At 40.6% G+C, this 25013-nt stretch overlaps 1 protein-coding gene across 1 annotated transcript in view; it reads left to right on the top strand.

Moving 5' to 3' along the window:
- FZR1 (fizzy and cell division cycle 20 related 1) overlaps nucleotides 1–25013 on the top strand; it is a 119393-nt gene that overhangs the window by 12808 nt on the left and 81572 nt on the right. The window contains exons 3-4 of the mRNA XM_077475825.1: nucleotides 6707–6832; nucleotides 19752–19815. Coding sequence (XP_077331951.1) covers nucleotides 6707–6832; nucleotides 19752–19815 — 190 coding nt within the window. The remainder of the gene's footprint in view (nucleotides 1–6706; nucleotides 6833–19751; nucleotides 19816–25013) is intronic.

Below are 25013 nucleotides of genomic sequence, written 5' to 3'. Positions count from 1 at the left end.
AATACAAACCTCTTGAATATGTTCCGCGCTAACTAAAGCTACCTCTGGACCCCCCCTTCGCCTAGTTTAAAACCCCTCTAACTTTTTGTCCATCTTTACTCCAAGCAGATCTGCACCCTCCTCATTTAGGTGCACTCAGTCCCTTCTATAATACTGATGACTGACTGAGAAGTTGGCCCAGTCCTCTAGGAAACCCAAACCCCTCCTTACAACACCAACTCCTTAGCCACTTGTTTACATCCCTAATCTCCCTCTTCCTTTTTGGTGTGACTCGAGGTACGGATAATAATCCTGAGAATACTACCTTGGAGGTCCTTTTCCTCAATTTAGCTCCCAAGCCCCTAAAATCATTCTTTAGGACACTCCATCTGCCTCTGACTTTGTCATTGGTGCCAACCTGCACCATGACAGCCCGCTCTTCCCCAGCCCCTCCCAGTAACCTGTCCACCAGATTCATGATGTGCCAAACCCGAGCGCCCGGTAGACAGCATATAGTTTGGTGCTTCAGGTCTTTGTCACAGATTTCCCTCTCTGTCCTTCTAAGAATTAAGTCCGCTACCACTAGAATCTGTCTATACTCTCCCTTCTCCTACCCCCCCCCCCCCCCCCACTTTTGTAAGATACTGTTAAAAAAAAAAAAAAGGTGTGTGTGTGTGTGTGTGTATATATGTGTGTGTGTGTGTGTGTGTGTGTGTGTGTGTGTGTGTGTATGTATGTATGTATATATATATATATATATATATATATATATATATATATATATATATATATATATATATATGTGTGTGTATATATATCTATCTCTCTATCTATATATATATATATATATATATATATATATATATATATATATATATATATATATATATATCTATTTTTTTTTTTTTTTTTTTTTTTTTACAGTATCTTACAAAAGTGAATACACACCTCACATTTTTGTAAATATTTTTTTATATCTTTTCATGTGACAACACTGAAGAAATTATACTTTGCTACAATGTAAAGGAGTATAACAGTGTACATTTGCTGTCCCGTCAAAATTACTTGGCACAACCATTAATGTCTAAGCCGTAGGTAACAAAAGGCAGTTCACCCCTAAGTGAAAATGTCCACATTGGGCCCAGTTAGCCACTTTCCCTCCCCGGTGATGGTGTCATGTGACTCGTTAATGTTACAAGGTCTCAGGTGTGAATGGAGAGAAGGTGTGTTAAATTTGGTGTTCTCACTCTCTTACTGGCCATTGGGAGTTAAACCTGGCACCTCATGGCAAAGAACTCTTAGGATCTGAAAAAAAGAATTGTTGCTCTACTTTATGGCCTAAGCTATAAGAATATTGCCAAGACTCTGAAACTGAGCTGCAGCACGGTGGCCAAGACCATACAGTGGTTATCAGAACAGGCCTCAGCATGGTCGACTAAAGAAGTTGAGTGCACATGCTCAGCGTCATATCCAGAGGTTGTCTTTGGGAAATAGACATATGAGTGCTGCCAGCATTGCTGCAGAGGTTTAAGGGGTGGGGGTCAGCCTGTTAATGATCAGACCATATGCTGCACACTGCATGGCTGTTGTCCCAGAAGGAAGCCTCTTCTAAAGACGATGCACAAGAAAGCCCGCAAACTGATTGCTGAAGACAAGCAGACTAAGGACATGGATTACTGGAACCATGGCCTGTGGTCTGATGAGACCAATATAAACGTATTTGGTTCATATGGTGTCAAGCGTGTGGCGGCAACCATGTGAAGAGTACAAAGACAAATGTGTCTGGGGCTGCATGAGTGCTGCTGGCTCTGGGAAGCTACAGTTCATTGAGGGAACCATGAATGCCAATGTACTGTGACATACTGAAGCAGAGCATGATTCCCCCTCCCTTCAGAGACTGGGCTGCAGGGCAGTATTCCAACATAATGACCCCAAACACATTACCTTGCTAAAAAAAAAAAAAAAAAAAAGCTGAGGGTAAAGGTGATGGACTGGCCAAGCATGTCTCCAGACCTAAACCCTTTTGAGCATCTGTGGGGCATCCTCAAATGGAAGGTGGAGAAGTGCAAAGTCTGTAACAGCCACCAGTTCTGTGATGTTGTCGTGGAGGAGTGGAAGAGGACTCCAGTGGAAACCTGTGAAGCTCTGGTCAACTCCATGCCCAAGAGGGTTAAGACCGTGCTGGAGTATAATAGTGGCCACACAAAATATTGAAATTTTGGGCCCGATTTGGACATTTTCACTTAGGGGTGTACTCGCTTTTGTTGTCAGCAGTTTAGACATTAATGACTGTGTGTTGTTATTTTGAGAGGACAGCAAATTTACACTGTGCTACAATGTAAAGTAGTGAGTGTACTGTTTGTATAACAGTGTCATTTCTTCAGTGTTGTCACATGGGAAAAAAAAATATTTACAAAAATGTAAGGGGTGTACTCACTTTTGTGAGATACTGTGTGTGTGTGTGTGTGTGGTGTGTGTATATGGTGCCTTGAAAAAGTATTCACACCCCTTGACATTTTTCCACATTTTTATGTCATGTTGCAACAAAAAAACGTAAATGTATGTTATTGGGATTTTATGTGATAGACCAGCACAAAGTGGTACGTAATTGTGAAGTGGAAGGAAAATAATGTTTTTTATATATATATAATATAAATTTTTTATTTTATTTTTTTTTTTTTCAATATCTGAAAAGTGTCGGGTGGATTTGTATTCAGCCACCCACCCCCTGGTAAATACTTTTTGTAGAACCACCTTTTGCTTCAATTTCAGCTGCAAGTTGTTTTGGGTATAGCTCTATGAGCTTTGCACATCTAGAGTGAAATTTTTGCCCATTCTTCTTTGCAAAATACCTCAAGGTCTGTCCAATTGGATGGAGAGTGTTCATTGAGTCTTGCCACAGATTCTCAGTTGGTTTTAGACAAAGTCTAGACCTAACACCTGAATATGCTTTTGATCTAAACCATTAAATTTTTATCTCTGGCTGTATGTTTAGGGGCCTTGACCTGTTGGAAGGTGAACCTCCTCCCTAGTCTCAAGTCTTTTGCAGCTTTTAACAGGTTTTCAACAATGGTTTTCGTCTTGCTGCTATTCCATAAAGGCCAGAGTTGTGGTGTGCAAGACTAATAGTTGTCCTGTGGACATATTCTCCCACCTAAGCTGTGGATCTCTGTAGTTCTGCCAGAGTTACCATGGGCTTCTTGGCTGCTTCTCTGATTAGGCTGATTTCACACCGAGGCGCTTTACACTTTACGCTTTAGCACTAAAATTAGCCCCTGTAAAGAGCCTCTCCTCTCACTCCAGTGTGAAAGCCTGAGTGCTTTCACACTGGAGCGGTGCGCTTGCAGGACACCAAAAAAAGTCCTACAAGCTGAGTCAAGGCAGCACAGTGGTGTAGGGGTTAGCACTCTCACCTAGCAGTAAGTAGGGTCGCTGGTTCGAATCCCAACCACGACACTACCTGCCTGGAGTTTGCATGTTCTCCCTGTGCCTGTGTGGGTTTCCTCCAGGTACTCCGGTTTCCTCCCACAATCCAAAGACATGCAGGTAGGTAAATTGGCCTTTAGTATATGAAGCGGGACCTTGGATTGTGGGCTTCTTGAGGGTAGGGACCGATGTGAGTGTGCAATGTACAGGGATAGGGACAATTGTAGATAATCACTCAGGTTGGACTGGTGTCTTTATTCAACCTTACTAACTATGACTGGTGAGGAGTGATGTATACACTTCTCCTAAAGCACCCCTGCCCACTGAAATCAATGGGCAGCGGTGCCAAACCGCCAGCATGGCGCCCCTGCAGCAGAGCTTTGCAGGAGGTTTTAACCCTTTTTAGCCACTAGTGGGGGTTAAAAGCTCCCCGCTAGCGGCCTAAAATCTCAGCAAAAATGACGGCAAATTGCTGCTATAAATAGTGGCACTTTACCCCCAGTCTGAAAGTCACCTTAAAGCTCTCCTGTCAATTTAGGTGGACGGCCATGTCTTGGTAGATTTGCAGTTGTGCCATACTCTTTCCATTTTGAATGATGGATGATGGTGCTCCGTGAGATGTTCAAAGATTGGGATTTATATATATATATATAACCTAACCCAACTTTAAACTTCTCTACAATGCCACTAACATAGATCGTACACTGTCCATCATCTACTTAAGACTTGCATGTAAAGACGTCTCCAAAATGCTTTCATTATTCACTAGATGGCAACTAGATATTCCAGCCCTGACTGAGGACTGGTCAGAGGGACTGCAGAAATGCATTCCACTTATGATCTCGGCAAGAGACAGATTTGTGCAGTTGAAGTTTCTGCACAGGGTGTACTATACCCCGCATAGACTGTCCGTCATTTATCCGGGGATGGAGAATATGTGCCCCAAGTGCAGACAGTCGGTGGGGACTTTTTTTTTTTTTTCATGTGGCCGGGGGGGGTGTTCAGTCCCTCAGACCCATTGGCGAGCAGTGGTGGTTGATATAAATGGAGTGGCGGGTCTCCACCTAGTATAGATCTGCTTGTGTTCCTCCTGGGCATTACGGACAATCTGGTAGCTACTAAACGTACAACCTTATTCTTTATTGTACAAACTCGCTTACATTGGCCGAAACTGCTCCCAGAAGTTTGACAAAATATGGGCGGCCTAGGAAGAAGCCAGACGCCTTACAATATAAATGTATTATGATATTCTCCCTTAGAATAGCTGATGTGTGGCTGGTGTGATGACCCTGTCCCTCCTAGTGAGTCAGGTCTGGTCCCTTCCCTTCTCCTGCTTTCTAAGTTACCCCCCCCCTCCTCAGATTGCTATGCTGTGGGAACCCTGCCCTCCCTCCCTCCCTCCCTCCCTCCCCCTCTGTATACCCTGTTTAACTATGTTCCTGTTGACAATGTATATTTTGCATTTACATGTGTACTGTGCAGTTCATTCAATAAACATTCCCTGTGTTAAAAACAAAAAAAAACTTCTCTACAACTTTATCCCTGACCTGTCTGGTGCCTTCTTCTGAAGGCAATTGATTCAACTAGATTTTAATTAGGGGTATCAGAGTAAGACCCCTTTCACTACAGCACTAAAAATAGTGCCTGCAGAGCACCCTGAAAGAGCCGCTGCTGTATCTCCAATGTGAAAGCACTGAGGGCTTTCACATTGGAGTGTTATGCTGGCAGGACGGTAAAAAAGGTCCTGCAAGCAGCATCATTGGAGCGGTGAAGGAGTGGTGTATACACCGCTCTTTCACGATCCTGCCTATTGAAATCAATGGGGCAGTGCGGCTATACCACCGACAGTAGCGCTTTTCAGTGCTTTTAACCCTTTCTCGGCTGCTAGTGAAGGGGGGGGGGGGGTGTTAATAGCGCTGCGAAATTGGTGGTAAAGCACCGCTAAAAATAGCGTTTTACTGCCAACGCACCTACCTACCTAAACAAAAGGGGGGGGTAACCTTCTAAAATTATGGCCATAATAGGTGGCGCAGGAGAGCGCTCGGTTCTCTGTCTTCAGTGAGCAGAGAACTGGTGTCTTTTGGTCACGGCTCTCTTCTCTGCTTCTCCAGCGCTCCCTGTGGGGAGGGGGGGTGTAGGCAGGAGTGACTGGCTCAGACTCTCACTGATTCGCTGAAAGGTAGCCAGTCGTTGTTTTGAGCATCTGGGTGGATACTAACAATTTAAGTCGGGATCTCTCCAGAGTCTGGACTGGCTGAGTGAACCAGCTATCGGCTGAATATAGGGTTGTGGAAGGAAATGCACTCCTGTGATCCGCAGAAGTAGTAGGGCTAAAAAAGCTTTGGCTCTAATTCTTTTAAAAGGACATGCCTTCAATGGCTAAATTTGATTCTACCTTTTTATGGCCTCATCTTGAATTTGCAGGTCAGTTTGTGTCCAATCCTCAGGAAAGACCTTGTTGAATTGGTGTTCAGCAAATGGTAACAAAATTTAATAAGGGGGACCTCGGCTATATTCAGGTACTCTTACTGTGCTATCAGTGTCTTGCAGTCCCCTTTAGAGCCAGTTCACACCAGACGCAGGTCCGTTCACTTCCGTTCCCTTTTTTCTGAACTAACACCGCATGCAGAGTGTTTTCCATGTTTCCCAATGGCTCTTGTTCACACCATGCAGTCAGTTTCTGGTGCAGAAACTGACTGCATGGTGTAAACTAGAGCCATTGGAATACATTGAATACACTGAGCATGCATTTTGTGCAGTAAAAAGCACATGGAACTGAACGGACCTGCGTCTGGTGAGATCTATAACAGAGCTCAGAGTGGGACAGGGAGAAGTATAAGGAATTGGTGACAGGAGCATGATTATTGAAGGAAAAGTGACTCGGGTGAGCTTATCGCTCTGCATTCTCATTCTATTCTTTGTCCAGTCACAGACTGGGGACAAATCCATGATAGCGTGGGCTCAGCGTAAGTGGGTTAAATGATACTGGCTGTCTATTAAAGTTGAAAATGCAATATTTAATTGGGGAGCAGTTCCCCATTTGAAGGTAATTTTAAGCTGTCAAGTTATGTTTCATTAAGACCTTGGGTACGCATGCGTGCAAAAATGCATAAAAATCTTCAGCCTCTTTTTGGTGCCAGTGTAGCAGTTACGACCCTAACACTGCCCATTTTGACAGGCATTCTATTTTCTATGTGTAAACAACTCCCAAGTAGCATGATCACATTTTATTCCTCTATTAGAAATATTTGTGTAATGCAGATCAAACTTATAATTTTTTTCTGAATTTTTTTTTTTTCAGGTGGCAGAGATGAGAAGGACATTGACTCCTTCAAATTCTCCTATGTCTTCTCCAAGCAAGCACGGAGATCGATTTATTCCATCCAGAGCTGGTGCAAATTGGAGTATTAACTTCCACAGGATAAACGTGAGTGATTTAACATTAAAGTATATGTACACCCAACTGCTAAAATCTTATAAGTGCTTTAACATATTAAAGCAGAACTGCACTACAAACCAAAAATGCTGTTTAATTCATTTTTAATATTCAAACCAAACTCACCCGTCTCTCCATGTCTCTCTCATGACGCTTTATTTTGCTGATAAATCACATTGAAAAACACCCGACTAGCATTTCTGGCCATAGCCATCTTGAGTAAGGGCAGAAGGTTCATGTAGCATTCGCTTCCTGGAATCCATTTGCCCTTAGCGCATGCATGCAGACAAGAGGAGTGTGCTTAGCTGAGAAAACCCCTGGGGTGTATGACATGGTTTGCCTAGGCATGGAAACCAGGAAGTAAGTGAAGAAATGTAAAAAAAATTAAAATTTGTGCTTGAAGGACTGCACTGTTCCCCTTGCCCATCTCGGGGAAACAAACTCCTGCTTAAAAATCACTGGAGCATGTGCTTTGCTCAGGTGTAAATGCAGACTTTTTCTGTCTCAAATCCAGCGAAATGCAGAACACAAGCTTCTCAAAAGTCCCACACATGCTCTGGCACTCTCATTCAAGTGTTTCTGACAGGCCTATCCATCACTTCTGTCGTAAATGCTTCCCCCTGCCTGTCATCCAGGGTGGATATAAGTCAATGATTTAAAAAAATAAAATAAATCTGTTTTACTTTTAAATAAAAAAAAATCTGATTTAAATAAATCACATTTATTTTTAATAAGATGCTTTTGGAGTAAAAATCTTTCTGAAAATGGTTTTCTATTTAAGATGCATTTAATAATTTAGTTTATTCAGCATGAAATGGAGCTTAGTTATGTAGCATGAGGCTGTATATTCTGAAATATTGTTTGTTAAACTCATTCAGTGAATGCAAGCTGAGATAACATGCACTGCTTTGATGCATGCACACAATTTTTTAGTAACCATGAGATAAAACAAAATTCGGGAATATTCCTTTATCCCATTGTTTTCCAAATCTATGTACACCACAAACTGTATGATTGAATCGGTTCTGATATCGCCAATTACTAACCTGACAGCTTATTATTCTAAATAGGAAACCTTTCATTTTGTTTGCAAATATTTAAGATTCTAACTACCAGAAAGACTAAGCCCTTACATTTTAAAGAGCACCTGTCATTTCAGATCCATCATGGCAGTGCCTGTTAGCGGGCGTCCACTCACCTGCTGCCGCCACACCCCTCACCTTGTTGTGTCACTGCCCATTAAAGTGAATGGGACTGTTGGTGAGTCAACAGTGGGTCAGTGGGGGATCTGCTGCAGGACAGAGATGACAGTTGCTCTTTAAAAATTATAATTTAAATTAAGCCTTTTTATTAGTGATTTAAATCGGTGGTCATAAACTCTGTCCTCAGGGCCCACTAAAAGGCCAGGTTTGCAAGATAACTGAAATACAGTGATATTGAAATCAGTGATTGCAGCATTCTAGTCTTCATCTCCCCAAAGTAATACATAAAACCCAGCCTGTTAGTGGGTCCTGAGGACAGGGTTGATGACCACTGATTTAAATCAAATCCACCCTGCTGTCATTTGTGATGTACACTGAGCTGCGCACGTACTGCTGAGTGAACATTTATGGCCCTGATCTATGCTTCTGTGATGTCAGCCATTGAAGAGGCTGATGGTACAGAATATGCAAATGCCCAGGACCTGCCAGATCGATCACAGCACTGGGGGGGGGGGCTCAGTATACACAGTAAGTATGCTATAATATGCTGGGCATGCTAGCATATTACATCATAACCCACCTGGGGGACCCCAAAATGAGGAAATTGCACATTATTAAACTACCGCTTTCATCCCCTATTGCAGAGTTCATATTCCACTGGAGTGTAAACTCTTTATAGAAACTAATGCGAGTACATGGAAAAAGTTTATAGCAAGTGTGTTTGCAGCATTGTTGGAAAATGGGTGTGGCCTCTAATTACCAAGGATAGGGATTGGAGAAACTTGTACCCATCATCCATAGTGTCATCACACATAGTGTTCTACTGTACCACAATAGTCTAATTGCCCCCATGTCTTCATGGTAGCCTTGTTGGGGACCAGGCTCCCAACCCTCTATTGCTGCAGCATTGTTGGTGATTATTTCACTTAATTGGAGACAGGTGACTGAGCACACATCAAGTTACAAAATAATGTAAATGTTAAATTGTAGTGTAGCGCTATATAAAATATGATTAAACCACTAAGTGATGTGACAATAATATATAAGTATCAAAATTGCATGACATACAAAAGTGCTTGCCCAAACTGCCCAGCAATTGCATAAATAATGAAAAAATTATAATGAACCCAAAAAAAATGTGAAAACAGTCCAAAAAATCTGTTATTCGATTAAATCCAATCCACACGTGAGAGGGAAAGAGCCATCCACCTTCGTCCTATGAAGACCACATGCAGGCACCCTGTGGCATATCCATCACCAAATAAGATGTAGGCTTACCAGATAGAATGGATCCAAACGAATATACATTCGAAGGATCAATCAAACTTCAGAATATTCTCATATAGAGTTGTCCAACATAAAAAAGGCTCTCCTGGGAATTCTCAATCAAGTATTCAAACGATGGGAAAATCTTCCACTTTAAACCTCAACGCCCATTGTAGAACTCATACAGGAGGAAAAATGAGGGCCACAATAGTGTAAATCCGTTTTAAAAAATTTAATGAAATAAGTAATGAACTTACATGAATCCAAATGAATAAAGCGCTTTTATCATAAAAACAGAGCTGCAGTAGGAGTCCCGACGCGTTTCGTCCTCAAAAGACGTCATCTGGGGTACTACTCCACTGCAGACCACTTCCTTTTATACTTAACTTACTAATTTGGGCGAAAATTCGATCTGCCTGTGTCACCGCATATTACTTCCGGTTCGACCAGACTTCCGGCGTGCGTTCCACGCCTCGTTACTGTGTTATTTAATAATTGACCCCGTATTAATATATCCCCGAATGATGGAATAAAGCTTAACTTAATAAGCGTCAAAACCAGCCTCATAAACGTTACTGAGTAAAGAGAGGTGAGTATATTAAGATCGTGACATTATGCATAGTACGTCACTTCCGGGTCACGAGTACCAGTAAGCTGGTTGACCAATCAAAGGGCCAACCCACAAATTATTCCGACATCACTTCCGCTTTTCGCTGAGCTGCGACGGAAGTGATGTCAGCCAAACAAAGGCTAAGACGCACCACGCCTCCGGAATTCCCACGTGAGGACACGTCGAATCCCGGAAGTGATGTGGCTAAACGTCCCGACGTCTACCCGCAGCGGAACGCAAACAGAAGTGCGCTGGAGCGCACTTCAAATAAACTAAACTTTATTGTAAAAATGACAGCAGATAGTCACGCACTACAACCAATTGCTAATGAAACGCAAATAGATGTGCGCTTGAAGCGCACATATTCAAACCGGAACCCCTGATAATACCGGGTCCAAAAAAAACGAATAGAAGAGGAAAAGGAGACAGAAAATATTTTTTGTATAATCGTTTAAAAATAAAAATAAAATTAAAAAACATAAAAAATACACTATCCTCATATAAAAAAGATAAAATACATGCCGAATTTAAATTTAACAAAAATAATTGCATGCCAAATTATATTTTATCGAAAATGTTAAAATGTACAGAATAGACAGATTTCCACCACAAACTCCTTACAGTGGAACGTCCATTCCTGAAGTTATCAGGAATGGATATACACATGGTGGTACACACATGTGTATATAAGACCCAACCGTAATTCTGTATAAGCCAGTGAGTACAAAAGAACCCAAGGACCAATGCGTTGACACTGAGGGCAGATAGAATTCTATCCCAAAACAATACATTACATAAATAAATAAATAGCGGCTACACCAAAAATAAAATAAAATATATAGACAAACATGTTCACATAAGATGAACCCCAAAAAATTCAAGTGGCTTAGAAACTAGAACCATCAGGACAATTACCAGCATAGATCTACCCATCATTAATGAACGCGTTGATGTCCCATTCAATATTTAAACCAAACGGAACATAAGATCGAATTGTGTATATCCAGTAGGTCTCTAACTGGGAAACACCACGAGTCATAGCTCCACCCCTCCAAGGGGGTGTGTATTTGTCGATGGCCAGAAATTGTGTGCCTGTAGGGTCACTGTTGTGACATTCTCTATAATGTTTCGGGACAGTATGTTTAGAAATCTTACTTTTTATCAGGGATATATGCTCTCCTACTCTAGTTGCAAACGTTCTCGTGGTTCTCCCCACATACTGTTTCCCGCACGGGCAAGTTATTAAATATACCACGTGTCTAGTACTACAAGTACAAAATGTCTTAATAGTGTGTGTTCTATTGGTTGTTGTTGATGTAAACTCAGTTGTTTTGTGCCTACCAGCGATGTTAAATTGGCACACAATACATTTTTTACAGGGATAATAGCCCGTTAAATTGTGGAAAAACGATGGCCGCCTAGGTGGATTAACAACATTAGGAGCAATTAAACTCCGTAGAGAAGGTGCTCCCCTAAAGAGAACCTTTGCCTGTTCTGGCAATTTAGAGCCTAGAACAGGATCGCTCCTCAACACATCCCAGTGCTTATTTATAATGGTTTTAATTTGTCTATGCTGTATCGAAAAAGATGTCAGCATAGACCATCTGTAAGTGTCATCCGGCTCCCTGTACGCTTTTTCCGCAACAAGAGTCTCCCTGTTGGTGTCAATAGCTTTCCGTATTTCACCATCCAAAATACTGGCATCATATCCTTTAACCTCAAATTTCTGCTTGAGGGTTTCTGCCTGGGTCTTAAATGTATCAAGGTCAGTGCAGTTCCTCCGCAGACGTAAAAATTGGCTGCGTGGAACTGAACTTAACCATGATCTGTGATGACAACTGTCCAAGGAAATAAAACTGTTTCGATCTGTTGGTTTGAAATGTGTTTTAAACACAAACTTACTGTCCACAATCTCTATTTGCAAATCTAAAAAAATAATCTTGGAGGAACTCATTTCAGCTGAAAGTGAAATACCCCTGTCATTGCGATTCAAATCATCAAAAAACTTCACCAAAGACTCTGGAGAGCCATTCCATAGGAGGAGGATGTCGTCTATATATCTAGCCCAAAGGACCAATGAAGGGTTCCGTTGGGCATAGACGACATCCTCCTCCCATTTAGCCATAAATAAATTCGCAAGACTAGGGGCAAATTTTGCCCCCATTGCAACCCCCTGTTGTTGCAAATAAAAATTATCATTGAACCAAAAGTAGTTGTGCTCCATGGCAAATTCCAAAAGCTCCACAAGGTATTCACATTGGAATGATGCCAAAGAGTCATCAAGATTTAAGTAATGCCGAACAGCCTCAATACCCATCCCTTGTGGGATACATGTATAAAGGGACGCTACATCCGCTGTAGCCATAATGCAATGTTCATAAGGCTCAATACTTTCAAGCCTCCTGATTGTAGCCCCGGTATCCTTAAGATAGGAAGGAGTTTTTTTGACGAGGGGTTGCAAATAAAAGTCAATATAACGGCCAATTCGTGAAGTGACCGAATTAATGCCACTTACTATCGGCCTACCAGGAGGATTTACTGGATCCTTATGGATCTTCGGTAGGTAGTAGATTGTGGGAATTCGAGGAGCAATGGGAACTAAAAATGTTTTCTCTTTATTGTTCAAAATTTTTAATTCATAGCCTCTATTTATCAGATCCCTAAGTTGTCTTTTATATAAATTCGTAGGATTGTTGGGGAGTCGTTTATAGGTGCCTGGTTCATCCAGGATTCTCTGCATTTCCATTTCATAATGTTCTCTATCTAAAATCACATATGCCACAGGGTGCCTGCATGTGGTCTTCATAGGACGAAGGTGGATGGCTCTTTCCCTCTCACGTGTGGATTGGATTTAATCGAATAACAGATTTTTTGGACTGTTTTCACATTTTTTTTGGGTTCATTATAATTTTTTCATTATTTATGCAATTGCTGGGCAGTTTGGGCAAGCACTTTTGTATGTCATGCAATTTTGATACTTATATATTATTGTCACATCACTTAGTGGTTTAATCATATTTTATATAGCGCTACACTATAATTTAACATTTGGAATTTTCTTCACTACTGTATATCCTTGTGATTGTGTTAGCAGCTTTTTTGTATGTAATTTTTGGGGTTAGCGCAGTGTTGATTGTCATTGACAGTTTTTTTGGATACACATTGTTTGGATATACACACTGCTGCATATTCCCTTCACTCCTTTCTTTCTTTTAATAAGTCACTGTGGAGATGGATATTTTTGAATATCGAGCTTTACACAAGGTTAACACGGACGGTGTATTTGTTGCAACTGGTAGCAATACAGAGGTGGGAGGGATGTTCATGAGACTTAAAAATATTATGACATCTGAACTCCATCTACAATGGGACATAGTGTTCCTGCAACAGTATATTGCGGAGCACATGGTCCCAAGAAGTCTTAGGTGGGATGTAAATCCCCAACAAGGTGAAATTGATTTGGACACTTGGTTCAAATATTTTAATGAAGCAGGAATCAATCTTTTGGGCTTCCTGATTGCTAGGAAAAACAGCAGGATGGTTCTCCTTGATCAGGAAATCAAAGAGATTAAGGATAAATTGGGGGGTTATAAGGACACCCCGGAATATAATTCTCTTTCCGCTAATTTGCGGAACCATCTAGAAAAGGAAGACAGGGAGCAAAAATATAAGAAACAAAAGAAGTACTCCAGAGACGTTAACGACTATAAGACGGGCACTGTTTTTAGGTGGCAGAAATCTAGCCAGAATGTTCCTGCTACTGATCCACAATCCATTGGGGGATCCCAATTTGCAGGCCCTGCAGTACCGGAGAGGGTTGACATACCCCCCAGGCCTTATAGTGAAGCAGTACATAGTAGGCCGTATGATGGCCCACCATCCTCCCAACAAAGGGTACTTCATTATACCCCTTATACTCCTAACAACCCCCAAAGAGGAAGGGGTAATAATCGAGGTAGGAGAGGAGGTCGTGGGTTCAATAGAGGACGTCCGTATAATCACAATACTCATCAATATGGAGAATATAACAATTCACCTTATTACTCTCCATCACCTAGACGTGCCCCCCCCCCTCCTAACCCTCATTATGAGGGATCCCAATATTCAAACGTGGCTATGGTGTCTACACACAATAGGTTCTCCCCATTGAGGGAGGTATATGACAGAGATAATAGGAATAACACATATGTACCATCTGTGTATAATCCACCTAATACCAACTATAGAAATCAGGATTTTCGGGAGGATCCACACGCCCGAAAAAGGGACCAAGATCCAAGAGAGGGTGCAGAGGGGGAGAACGAGTACAAAGGAGGAAAAAGAAGGCGTGTTTAAGAGGACAGGGTGTTTTCAACTTGAGTAAAAAAGTTTTTTCTCAGGCTGAATTATCAGTACTTGATAAAGGACTGAAGTATGCACCTCCCAAACAACTTAATAAGTTTGGTACATTTATAGACATACACAAATTTATTAGAAAAATTAACATTCAAAGGTATTTAACAACTAACCCTTTTAGGACTGATTATCTAGCGGCTACATCAGGAACGGTACATTCGGGGTTGGCTAACCCATCTTTATTTGTACCCCCTGTGCCCACTGCGCCAGCAGTAAAAATATTTAAGGACTTGGTATTAAACGACCTAGACAAATTGCCCGCCAGACGTGTAAATCGACCTTCCTTTTCCAGTATTGGTTTTAGGTCCTTGTGTGAACAAAAGGATGTCGTTATACGTCCGGCGGACAAGGGTGGGGGGGTTGTGATTTTAGATAGAGAACATTATGAAATGGAAATGCAGAGAATCCTGGATGAACCAGGCACCTATAAACGACTCCCCAACAATCCTACGAATTTATATAAAAGACAACTTAGGGATCTGATAAATAGAGGCTATGAATTAAAAATTTTGAACAATAAAGAGAAAACATTTTTAGTTCCCATTGCTCCTCGAATTCCCACAATCTACTACCTACCGAAGATCCAAGGATTCCGGGATTCGACGTGTCCTCACGTGGGAATTCCGGAGGCGTGGTGCGTCTTAGCCTTTGTTTGGCTGACATCACTTCCGTCGCAGCTCAGCGAAAAGCGGAAGTGATGTCGGAATAATTTGTGGGTTGGCCCTTTGATTGGTCAACCAGCTTACTGGTACTCGTGACCCGGAAGTGACGTACTATGCATAATGTCACGATCTTAATATACTCACCTCTCTTTACTCAGTAACGTTTATGAGGCTGGTTTTGACGCTTATTAAGTTAAGCTTTATTCCATCATTCGGGGATATATTAATACGGGGTCAATTATTAAATAACACAGTAACGAGGCGTGGAACGCACGCCGGAAGTCTGGTCGAACCGGAAGTAATATGCGGTGACACAGGCAGATCGAATTTTCGCCCAAATTAGTAAGTTAAGTATAAAAGGAAGTGGTCTGCAGTGGAGTAGTACCCCAGATGACGTCTTTTGAGGACGAAACGCGTCGGGACTCCTACTGCAGCTCTGTTTTTATGATAAAAGCGCTTTATTCATTTGGATTCATGTAAGTTCATTACTTATTTCATTAAATTTTTTAAAACGGATTTACACTATTGTGGCCCTCATTTTTCCTCCTGTATGAGTTCTACAATGGGCGTTGAGGTTTAAAGTGGAAGATTTTCCCATCGTTTGAATACTTGATTGAGAATTCCCAGGAGAGCCTTTTTTATGTTGGACAACTCTATATGAGAATATTCTGAAGTTTGATTGATCCTTCGAATGTATATTCGTTTGGATCCATTCTATCTGGTAAGCCTACATCTTATTTGGTGATGGATATGCCACAGGGTGCCTGCATGTGGTCTTCATAGGACGAAGGTGGATGGCTCTTTCCCTCTCACGTGTGGATTGGATTTAATCGAATAACAGATTTTTTGGACTGTTTTCACATTTTTTTTGGGTTCATTATAATTTTTTCATTATTTATGCAATTGCTGGGCAGTTTGGGCAAGCACTTTTGTATGTCATGCAATTTTGATACTTATATATTATTGTCACATCACTTAGTGGTTTAATCATATTTTATATAGCGCTACACTATAATTTAACATTTGGAATTTTCTTCACTACTGTATATCCTTGTGATTGTGTTAGCAGCTTTTTTGTATGTAATTTTTGGGGTTAGCGCAGTGTTGATTGTCATTGACAGTTTTTTTGGATACAAAATAATGTACAAAGGTATGTGAAAAAGACACTTTTTTTCCCCCCCCATCTCTGTGCATTGCTAAAATTAAATCTCCCCTATGCATAAAAAAAAGATCAAAAAATAACAATAATGCAGATTTTCTTTTTTAACCAGTTCAGCTCCTTTCCAGGCCATTTTTTATATATATATATATATATATATATATATATATATATATATATATATATATATATATATATATATATATATATATATATATATATATATATATATATATATATATAAAAATTCCCCCACAAATAGAGCTTTCTTTTGGTGGTGTTTGATCACCTCTGCGGTTTTTATTTTTTGCGCTATTAACAAAAAAAGACTGGCTATTTTGGAAAAAAAAAAATTTTTTTTCTTGTTTTAACTTTCTGCGACAATGCATATCCAAAAAAATTTATAATTTCATCAGTTTAGGCCAATATGTATTCTTCTACATATTTTTGGTAAAAGTGCAACAAGCGTATGTTGACTGGTTTGCGCAAAAGGTATAGCATCTACAAAATAGGGGATAGATATTTTTTGTTTTGTTTTTTACTGGTAATGGTGGCGATCTGCGATAATTTTTTTTTTTTTTCCCCAGGACTGCGTCATTGCGGCAGACATATGACGAATGCACTAATCAATGTATAAATGATAGGGGGGCAATCAAGGGGTTAACTGTTCCATCGGTGTGTTCTGTGTGGTGGATGGGCTCACTGGAGCAACAAAGATCGCTAGGAAAAAAATTGTCCACATACAAATGGTCGCTCTCGCTGTAGAAGGCTATTTCACCATCACAGTTAAAAAAACAAATGGTGCATGTATGCCCATCGTTAGAAGTGGGTGCATGAAGAAGGTAATCTAATGGTGGGCTTACCCACCAATTTTTTTTTCGTTAAGCCCACAGGCTGCATGAAAAAAAAATTACAGTATACGCCCAACAAGGACCAGCAATGTACTGGTATGTTGCTGGACTTTGAGTGGTTATACCAGAATGATGCCTGCGGGTTTATGTATCCTCTTGGTATCATTCTTTTCAGCCAGCGTTCGGCTTTCATATAAAAGCAATCCTAGCGGCTACTTGGCTTCTGAACTGTTTTTACAAGCAGTAGGAGGGAATGTCCCCCCTCCCCCAGTCTTCCATGGTTTTCTCAGGCTCTCCTGTCCCAACAGGGAACCTGAGAATGCAGCCGGTGGTTCCGCCAGCTGACCATAGAGCTGATCAGAGACCAAAACGGCTCCAATTATCTCTATGGTCTAAGAAACCGGACGCTACAAGCATTTCATGACTTCGATTTCACCAAATGTAAACAGCGCCAGTGGAAAATTGGGAAAGCATTTCATCACACCAATCTTTGTGTGGTCAAATGCTTTGAGGGCAGAGGAGAGATCTATGGTCTAATAGACCGCAATTTTTATTTTATTTTTTTCAAAAAAGAGTACCTGTCACTATCTATTGCTATCATAGGGGATATTTACATTCCTTGAGATAACAATAAAAAATATTTAAAAAAAAAAAGTGGAAGGAACAGTTTTAAAAATAAAAAAAGCAAAATAAATAATACTAGAAAAAAAAAAAAGCAGCACCCCTATTCTCGCGCAAAGTCAAATGCAAGCGTCGGTCTGGCGTCCTTTGTAAACAGCATTTGCACCATGCATATGAAGCATCACCGCGAAGGTCGGATCCAGGGCAGTCATTTTAGCAGTCGACCTCCTCTGTAAATCCAAAGTATTAACCTGTAAAGGCTTTTAAATATGTATGTAGTATGTAGCAGCTGCACGTTTGTGCGCAATTTTAAAGCATGTTGTGTTTGGTATCAATGTGCTTGGCCTAAGATCATCTCTTTTATTTCATCAAACATTTGGGCAATATAGTGTGTTTTAGTGCATTAAAATGAAAAAGTGTGTTTTCTCCCCCAAAAAAATGCGTTTGAAAAATTGCTACGCAAATACTGTGTGGAACAAAAAATGAAACGCCCACCATTTTAATCTGTAGGGCCTTTGCTTTAAAAAAATATAATGTTTGGGGGTTCAAAGTAATTTTCTTGCAAAAAAATATTGGGGGGTTGTACTGCCCTGCCATTTTAGCACCTCAAGAAATTAGTCATAAACTAAAAGCTATGTAATTTCCAGAAAATGTACCCTAGTTTGTAGGCGCTATAACTTTTGCACAAACCAATAAATATACACTTATTGACTTTTTTTATTTATTTATTTTTTTTCCCCGGAGACATGTGGCTGAATAAATTTTAGCCTAAATGTATGACTAATATTGAGTTTATTGGATTTTTCTTATAACAAGTAGAAAATATCATTTATTTTCAAAATTTTCGGTCTTTTTCCATTTTTATATTGCAAAAAATAAACATGGCAGAGGCAATCCAAATACCATCAAAAGAACGCTCTATTTGCCTGAACAAAAGGATGCAAATTTAGTTTGGGTCCAACATTGCTTGACCACCCAGTTACCAGTTAAAGCAGTGCAGTGCCAAATTGTAAAAAGTCCTCTGGTCTTTAGGCAGCCAAATTGTCCGGGGCTTAAGTGTTGAAAAATGACGCTGTTTACATCCGGGAAATCAGAAATTATAAAAATGCTCATCGTTTTCTATACCATTGAGATCATGAGGGACCTTCTGGTCCTCTGCGATCACTTTATGGTTTGTCAGCGGAACCACCTGTCCATGACACCAGGTTCTCTGGTGGGACAGGAAAGCCCAGGAAGGCAGTGGGAGGGATCGCCTTTACAAAAAAAGAGAATCACCGGCTGAAAACAACAATTCTGGAATATTGCCTGTAGCTACATCATCCTGGTATAACTACTGCAACTCGACATTCATGGGCGTCCTTGGGCGGCACGTAGTTAAACTACGTAAGGGGTTCTTTTAAATGGTTTGTCTCAACCCTCTGACACTTTTGCTAGAAAGTTTGCTCTGTTAAGGAAAGTTAAAAAAATAATACGTAAAGAAAAAAACTATATAAATGAATAAAGATAAAATAAGAAAACCAATGCAGCCAACACATGTAAGGATTGTTGAGCTGCAATATGAAGGTTTATTTTGCTTTTGAGTTTAGATGTGCTTTATGGTTTACAACCATCCCCTCTGCATTCAGTGATACTTATTGTGCACTTTTACAGAAGTTGGGCCAGAGGTATTTATTTCAGGTACTTGTATAGCGTAGTCAATTTATGCAGCGTTTTACATATATATGGTACGTCAATCCCTACCTTCAAGCAGCTTACAACCTAAGGTCCCTAGCACACATTCATACACATACTAGGGCCAATTTAAACAGGATCTGATTAACCTACCAGCACGTCTTTAGAGTGTGGGGGGAAACCGGAGTACCCAAAGGAAACCCACACAGGGAGAACATGTAAACTCCAGGCAGATGCTGTCATAGTCGGGATTCAAACCAGCGACCCTTTTTGCTGCTATGAGCCTTTTGTTTGTTTGTTATTTTAGATGTGCCTTTCACTTCCTTCTAGGTAACTGTTATTTACCAGCAAAAATGTACTTAACTAATGGAAACTTTTCTGGACATCACCCAATTGATGCAATCAGTTTTTTGTAGTATTTTTTAGAATGTGGTTAAATATATTAACTTTTTTATTTTATTTTTTCCATTCAGGAAAACGAGAAATCGCCAAGTCAGAACAGGAAAGCCAAAGATGCTACATCAGATAGTGGAAAAGGTGTGTTTTTATTTATTTTAAGTATACAAGTCACGAACTGTGACAGGATAGCATAATTTTGTTTTATGAATTTATACTGTAACATTTTTCTAAGATGTGATTTGTTCTTTATACAGTAGAGCCAATATATACACCACCTTACACTGCTTTGCAGTAGGGAGCGTACGTTGTTCAAGGCACGTACAACTGCACGCATTTTAAATGGCTCCCCAATATACTAATTCAGTAGAGGTCAACATAACTACACTGCAGTACACTACAATACTAGTACACAGTGGCAAAAAAGGTATATGTTTGTTTTTGTCTGCATTGTGAGTGGCAACTCATTGATCACTGAGGTACTGGACTGGACCAACTGGATGTTTTTTATCCCTTTTGTTGCATATAGCAGAACTGCAAGATATGCATGTAATCTCCTCTTGCAATAAATTCTTCTTTTTGATAAATTTTGGTTGGTTAAATACAGTGCCTTGCAAAAGTATTTACCCCCTTGGCATTTTACTTGTTTTTTTGCCTCACAACCTGGAATTAACATGGATTGTTTGAGGATTTGCATAATTAAATTTATATAACATGTCCACAATATTTGAAGATTGTTTTTTTTATTGTGAAGCAAAAAACAAACAGGACAAAATAACAGAAAAATTTCATGTGCATAACTCTTCATCCCCCTAAAGTCAATACATTTGTAGAGCCACCTTTTGTGGCTGTCACAGCTCCAAGTCACTCTGTCACAGCTTGCCCCATCTTATCACTGGGATTTTTGCCCATTCCTCCTTGCAAAACTGCTCCAGGTCCTTCAAGTTGGATGGTTTGCACTTGTGAACAGCAATCTTTAAGTCTGACCACAGATTTTCTATTGGATTGAGGTTTGGGCTTTGTCTAGGCCGTTCCAACACATTTACATGTTTCCCCTTAAACCACTCAAGTGTTGCTTTAGCAGTGTGTTTGGGGTCATTGTCCTGCTGGAAGGTGAACCTCCGTCCTAGCCTCAAATCACACACAGAGTGGTACAGGTTTTGCTCAAGAATATCCCTGTATTTAGCACCATCCATCTTTCCCTCAACTCTGACCAGTTTCCCAGTCCTGGCTGCTGAAAAACATCCCCACAGCATGATGCTGCCACCACCATGTTTCACTGTGTAGATGGTGTTCTTTGGGTGATGTGTTTGGTTTGAGCCAGACATGGGCCCCTTTCACACTGGGGCGATGCGGGCGCTTTGCTGGCGGTATAGCGGAGCTGCCCCAATGATTTCAATGGGTAGGAGCGGTGAATACACTGCTCCTTCACCACTCCAAAGATTCTGCTAGCAGGACTTTTTTTTACCATCCTGCTAGCGCACCGCTCCAGTGTGAAAGCCCTCCGACTTTCACACCGGAGTGAAAGGAGACACTTTTTTCAGGTGCTATTTTTAGCACTGTAGCGCCTGAAAAATGCCTCAGTGTGAAAGGGGCCATAGTGTTATTTGATTGCCAGTTCAATTTTAGTCTCATCAGATCAGAGCACCCTTCCTCTATACATTTTGGGAGTCTCCTGCATGCCTTTTCGCAAACTCAAATGGCTAGTTCACAAGATGCAGTTCCGTTCAGTTCTGTGTGCTTTTTTTCTGCACTAAAGTGTGCACAGTGTTTTATATATATTCCAATGGCTCTAGTTCACACCATGCAGTCAGTTTTTGGTGCAGAAACTGACTTCATTGGTGCAGAAAAAAAACGGAACTGCACAGAACTGCATTTGGTGTCAACTGGCCCTAAATGTGCCATTTTGATTTTTTTTTTTTTTGCTGAAAGTAATGAATTTCTTCTGGCCACTCTGCCCTAAAGCCCAACTCTTTGGAGCCTGCAGCTTATTGTTGTCCTATGTACAGATACTCCAGTCTCTGCTGTGAAACTCTGCAGCTCCTCCAGGGTTACCTTAGGTCTCTGTGCTGCCTCTCTCCGTGGATCCATGAGTTTTGGTGTGTGGCCCCTTCCTTCCTCCCATGATAGATTTGATGGTGCTCCTAGGGATCATCAAAGATTTGGATATTTATTTTTTTTTGCTTATAACCTAACCCTGACTTGTACTTCTCAACAACATTGCCCCTTACTTGTTTGGAGAGTTCCCTGGTCTTCATGGCAGTGTTTGGTTAGTGGTGCCTCTTGCTTAGGTGTTGCAGCCTCCGGGGCCTTTCAAAAAGGTGTGTGTGTGTGTGTGTGTATGCAATGACAGATCATTGCACATGGGTGGTGGACATTTCACTAATTATGTGACTTCTGAAGGTAATTGATTGCACCAGAGCTTTTTATGGGCTTCATAACAAAGGGGGTAAGTACATATGCACATGCCAAGTATCAGTTTTTTTATTTCTAAAATAGTTTTATGTATATATTTTTAAAATGTTACTTCACTAACTTAGACTATTGTGTTCTAATCCATCACATATAATTCAGATTAAAAAAAACATTGAACTAAAGGCTGTAATGTAACAAAATGGGTAAAAAGCCAAGGGGGGGATATTTTTTCATATTCATGTATATGAAGGTTATTGTTATACAATATCTGTTAAGTGAAAAACAAATGCTGGTTGATCCTACCAAAAATCCAGTCCTTTCCTATGCACTCTGCAGTGTGGTCCTAAACTTTCAATCCTGTCCAACTCTCTGCTATAAGCTACAGAACACCCTCCTCCCCTATGTTAAGGAGATGTAGAAGGGGGAAATGTCTGTTGTAGTAGGATTTTCGGTCCTATGGTGACAGCGCTGCTCCTCTGTAGTTACAGTACACAGGGTGATCATTGTCACCAGTGTATTACTGGCAGGATCACCAGGAAAAAAAGCCACATCTAACAACTAATAAGCTGTCATATAGTGCATCCAGAAAGTATTCACAGCGCTTCAATTTTTCCACAATTTTGTTATTTAACAGCCTTATTCCAAAATTATATTAAATTAATTTTCCTCAAGTTCTACAAACAATACCCCATAATGACAACCTGAAATAAGTTTGACATCCTTTGCAAATTTATTAAAAATAAAAAAACAAACAAAATCACATGTACGTAAGTATTTACGGTCTTTGCTCAATACTTTGTTGAAGCACCTTTGGCACAACTTGCAGTCTTAAGCCTTTTTGAGAATGATGCTACAAGCTTGGCACTCCTATTTTTGGGTAGTTTCTGTTGCCCTGTAGCCACTAATGTGCCATCTTGGATGTGTGCTTAGGGTTGTACTGTTTGGAAGATTAACCTTTTACACAGTATGAGGTCCAGAGCGCTTTTGGAGCAGGTTTTCATCAAGGATGTTTCTGCACATTGCTGCAGTCATCTTTCCATCAAACCTGACTATTCTTCCAGTACCTGCCGCTAAAAACATCCCCACAGCATGATGCAGCCACTACTGTGCTTCACTGTAGGGATAGTATTGGACAGGTGATGAGCAGTGATTGGTTTCCTCCAGACATGATTGCCATTCAGACCAAATATTTTAATCTTTGTTCCATCAGACAGAAGAGATATTTGTTTATCATGGTCTGAGAGTCCTTCAGGTGCCTTTTGGCAAACTCCAGGTGGGCTCTCATGTGCCTCTTATTGCGGTGTGGCTTCTGTCTGGCCACTCTATTGCAAATTCCTAATTGGCGGAGTGCTGTAGAGATGGTTGTTCTTCTTCTGGTTCTCCTCTCTCCACAAAGAAACGCTGGAGCTCTGTCAGAGTGATCATCTGGTTCTTGGTCACCTCCGTGACTAAGTCCCGTCTCCCCCAATCACTCAGTTTGGCTGGGGCAGTCTGCTCTAGGAAGAGTCCTGGTGGTTCCAAACCCAGATCCCCAGATCTGTGCCTCGATGCAATCCTCTTTCGGAGATCAACAGGCAATTCCTTGGACTTCATGGCTTGGGCTGTGCTCTGACCTGCACTGTTAACTGTGGGACCTTATATAGACAGGTGTGCCCCTTTCCAAATCGTGTCCAATTAACTGAATTTACCGTAGGTGGACTCCAATCAAGTTGTAGAAACATCTCAAGGATGATCGGTGGAAACCGGATGTACCGGAGTTCAATTTTGAGTGTCATGGCAAAGGCTGTGAATACTTATGTATATTATTTGTAGAATTTTGAGGAAAATGAGTTTATTCCATTTTGAAATAAGGCTGTAACTTCACAAAATGTGGAAAAAGTGAATACTTTCCAGATGCTATATATATATATATTATAATATAATTTATATATTATTATATATTTTTTTTTTTTTAGGACTAGTTAAAGACCTGGTAAAAGTTAGGTAATGTGTACTCCTTGAGGGCATTGAGTGATACATACTTTAACCTTCAGGTTTTACTGCTGCCTACACGGTGATTAGACATTGGCCAACAGAAATTGTAGGCCAGCCCAAGATAATCCCTCCTACCAGCATGATGCTAACAGGCAAATTAAAACACAGAATTATTGGCTTCCTGAAGTTCAGAGAATCCTCTGAAATACCTTTTTAATCATGTAGCTTAATAATATTATTTTTTTATTTACTTATTTTTATGGTTGAACTAGATGGCCTTGTGTTTTGTTTTTGTTTTTTCAACCTGACTAACTATGTAAGCGGTCATCAGACAAGGCCAAAACATCTGGTAGAACCTATAGAACATGCAAACAGACCAGGTGGCAGCCGTGCAAATTTGGGCAACATTGTTTAGTACCGGAAAGCCCAAGAAGCACTCAGGTTTAGTAGTTTGCCTGTCAGGAAAGGATGGAACCCATCTGGAATGACAAAAAGGGAATCAGTCTTTGCAAAAGAAGCATTGGCTAAAAGACTCCACAGCCCAAACCACGTCCAAACATGGAGAGATTTTTCCTTTTTAATGAGCTGTAACTGCACAGAGGGACAGAAAACCAATGTCCTGGTGGAGGTGAATGGCAAAGCTCCAGTTCAAACACTTTTTTTTTTTTTTTTTTCTTTTTTTATAAGCACAGAAAGAATCCTAAAACTATGTCCCACTTGTTCACAAAGGAACAGAGAGGGGAGCTAATGGGACACACCCTGTAAAAATGTCTTGATCAAGGAGTGAGAAGACAGTGGTCTCTGGTTAGGGCAGAAACCATACATGGTGTTCTGAGCCAAACGTTAGTCCACTCCCAGCTGCAGGAAGGAGAGGATTTGTCAGACAATGAGACTCCTTTTTCAATTTGCATCAACTGAAGTATGCCTTCCACTTTCATGATAGATCTTGC

This window comes from Lithobates pipiens, unplaced genomic scaffold (assembly GCF_037356315.1).
Source record: "Lithobates pipiens isolate NorthernLeopardFrog02 unplaced genomic scaffold, aLitPip1_a1.2 Scaffold_13, whole genome shotgun sequence".
NCBI lineage: Eukaryota > Metazoa > Chordata > Amphibia > Anura > Ranidae > Lithobates > Lithobates pipiens.
This window is presented reverse-complemented; position numbering and strand designations above follow the sequence as displayed.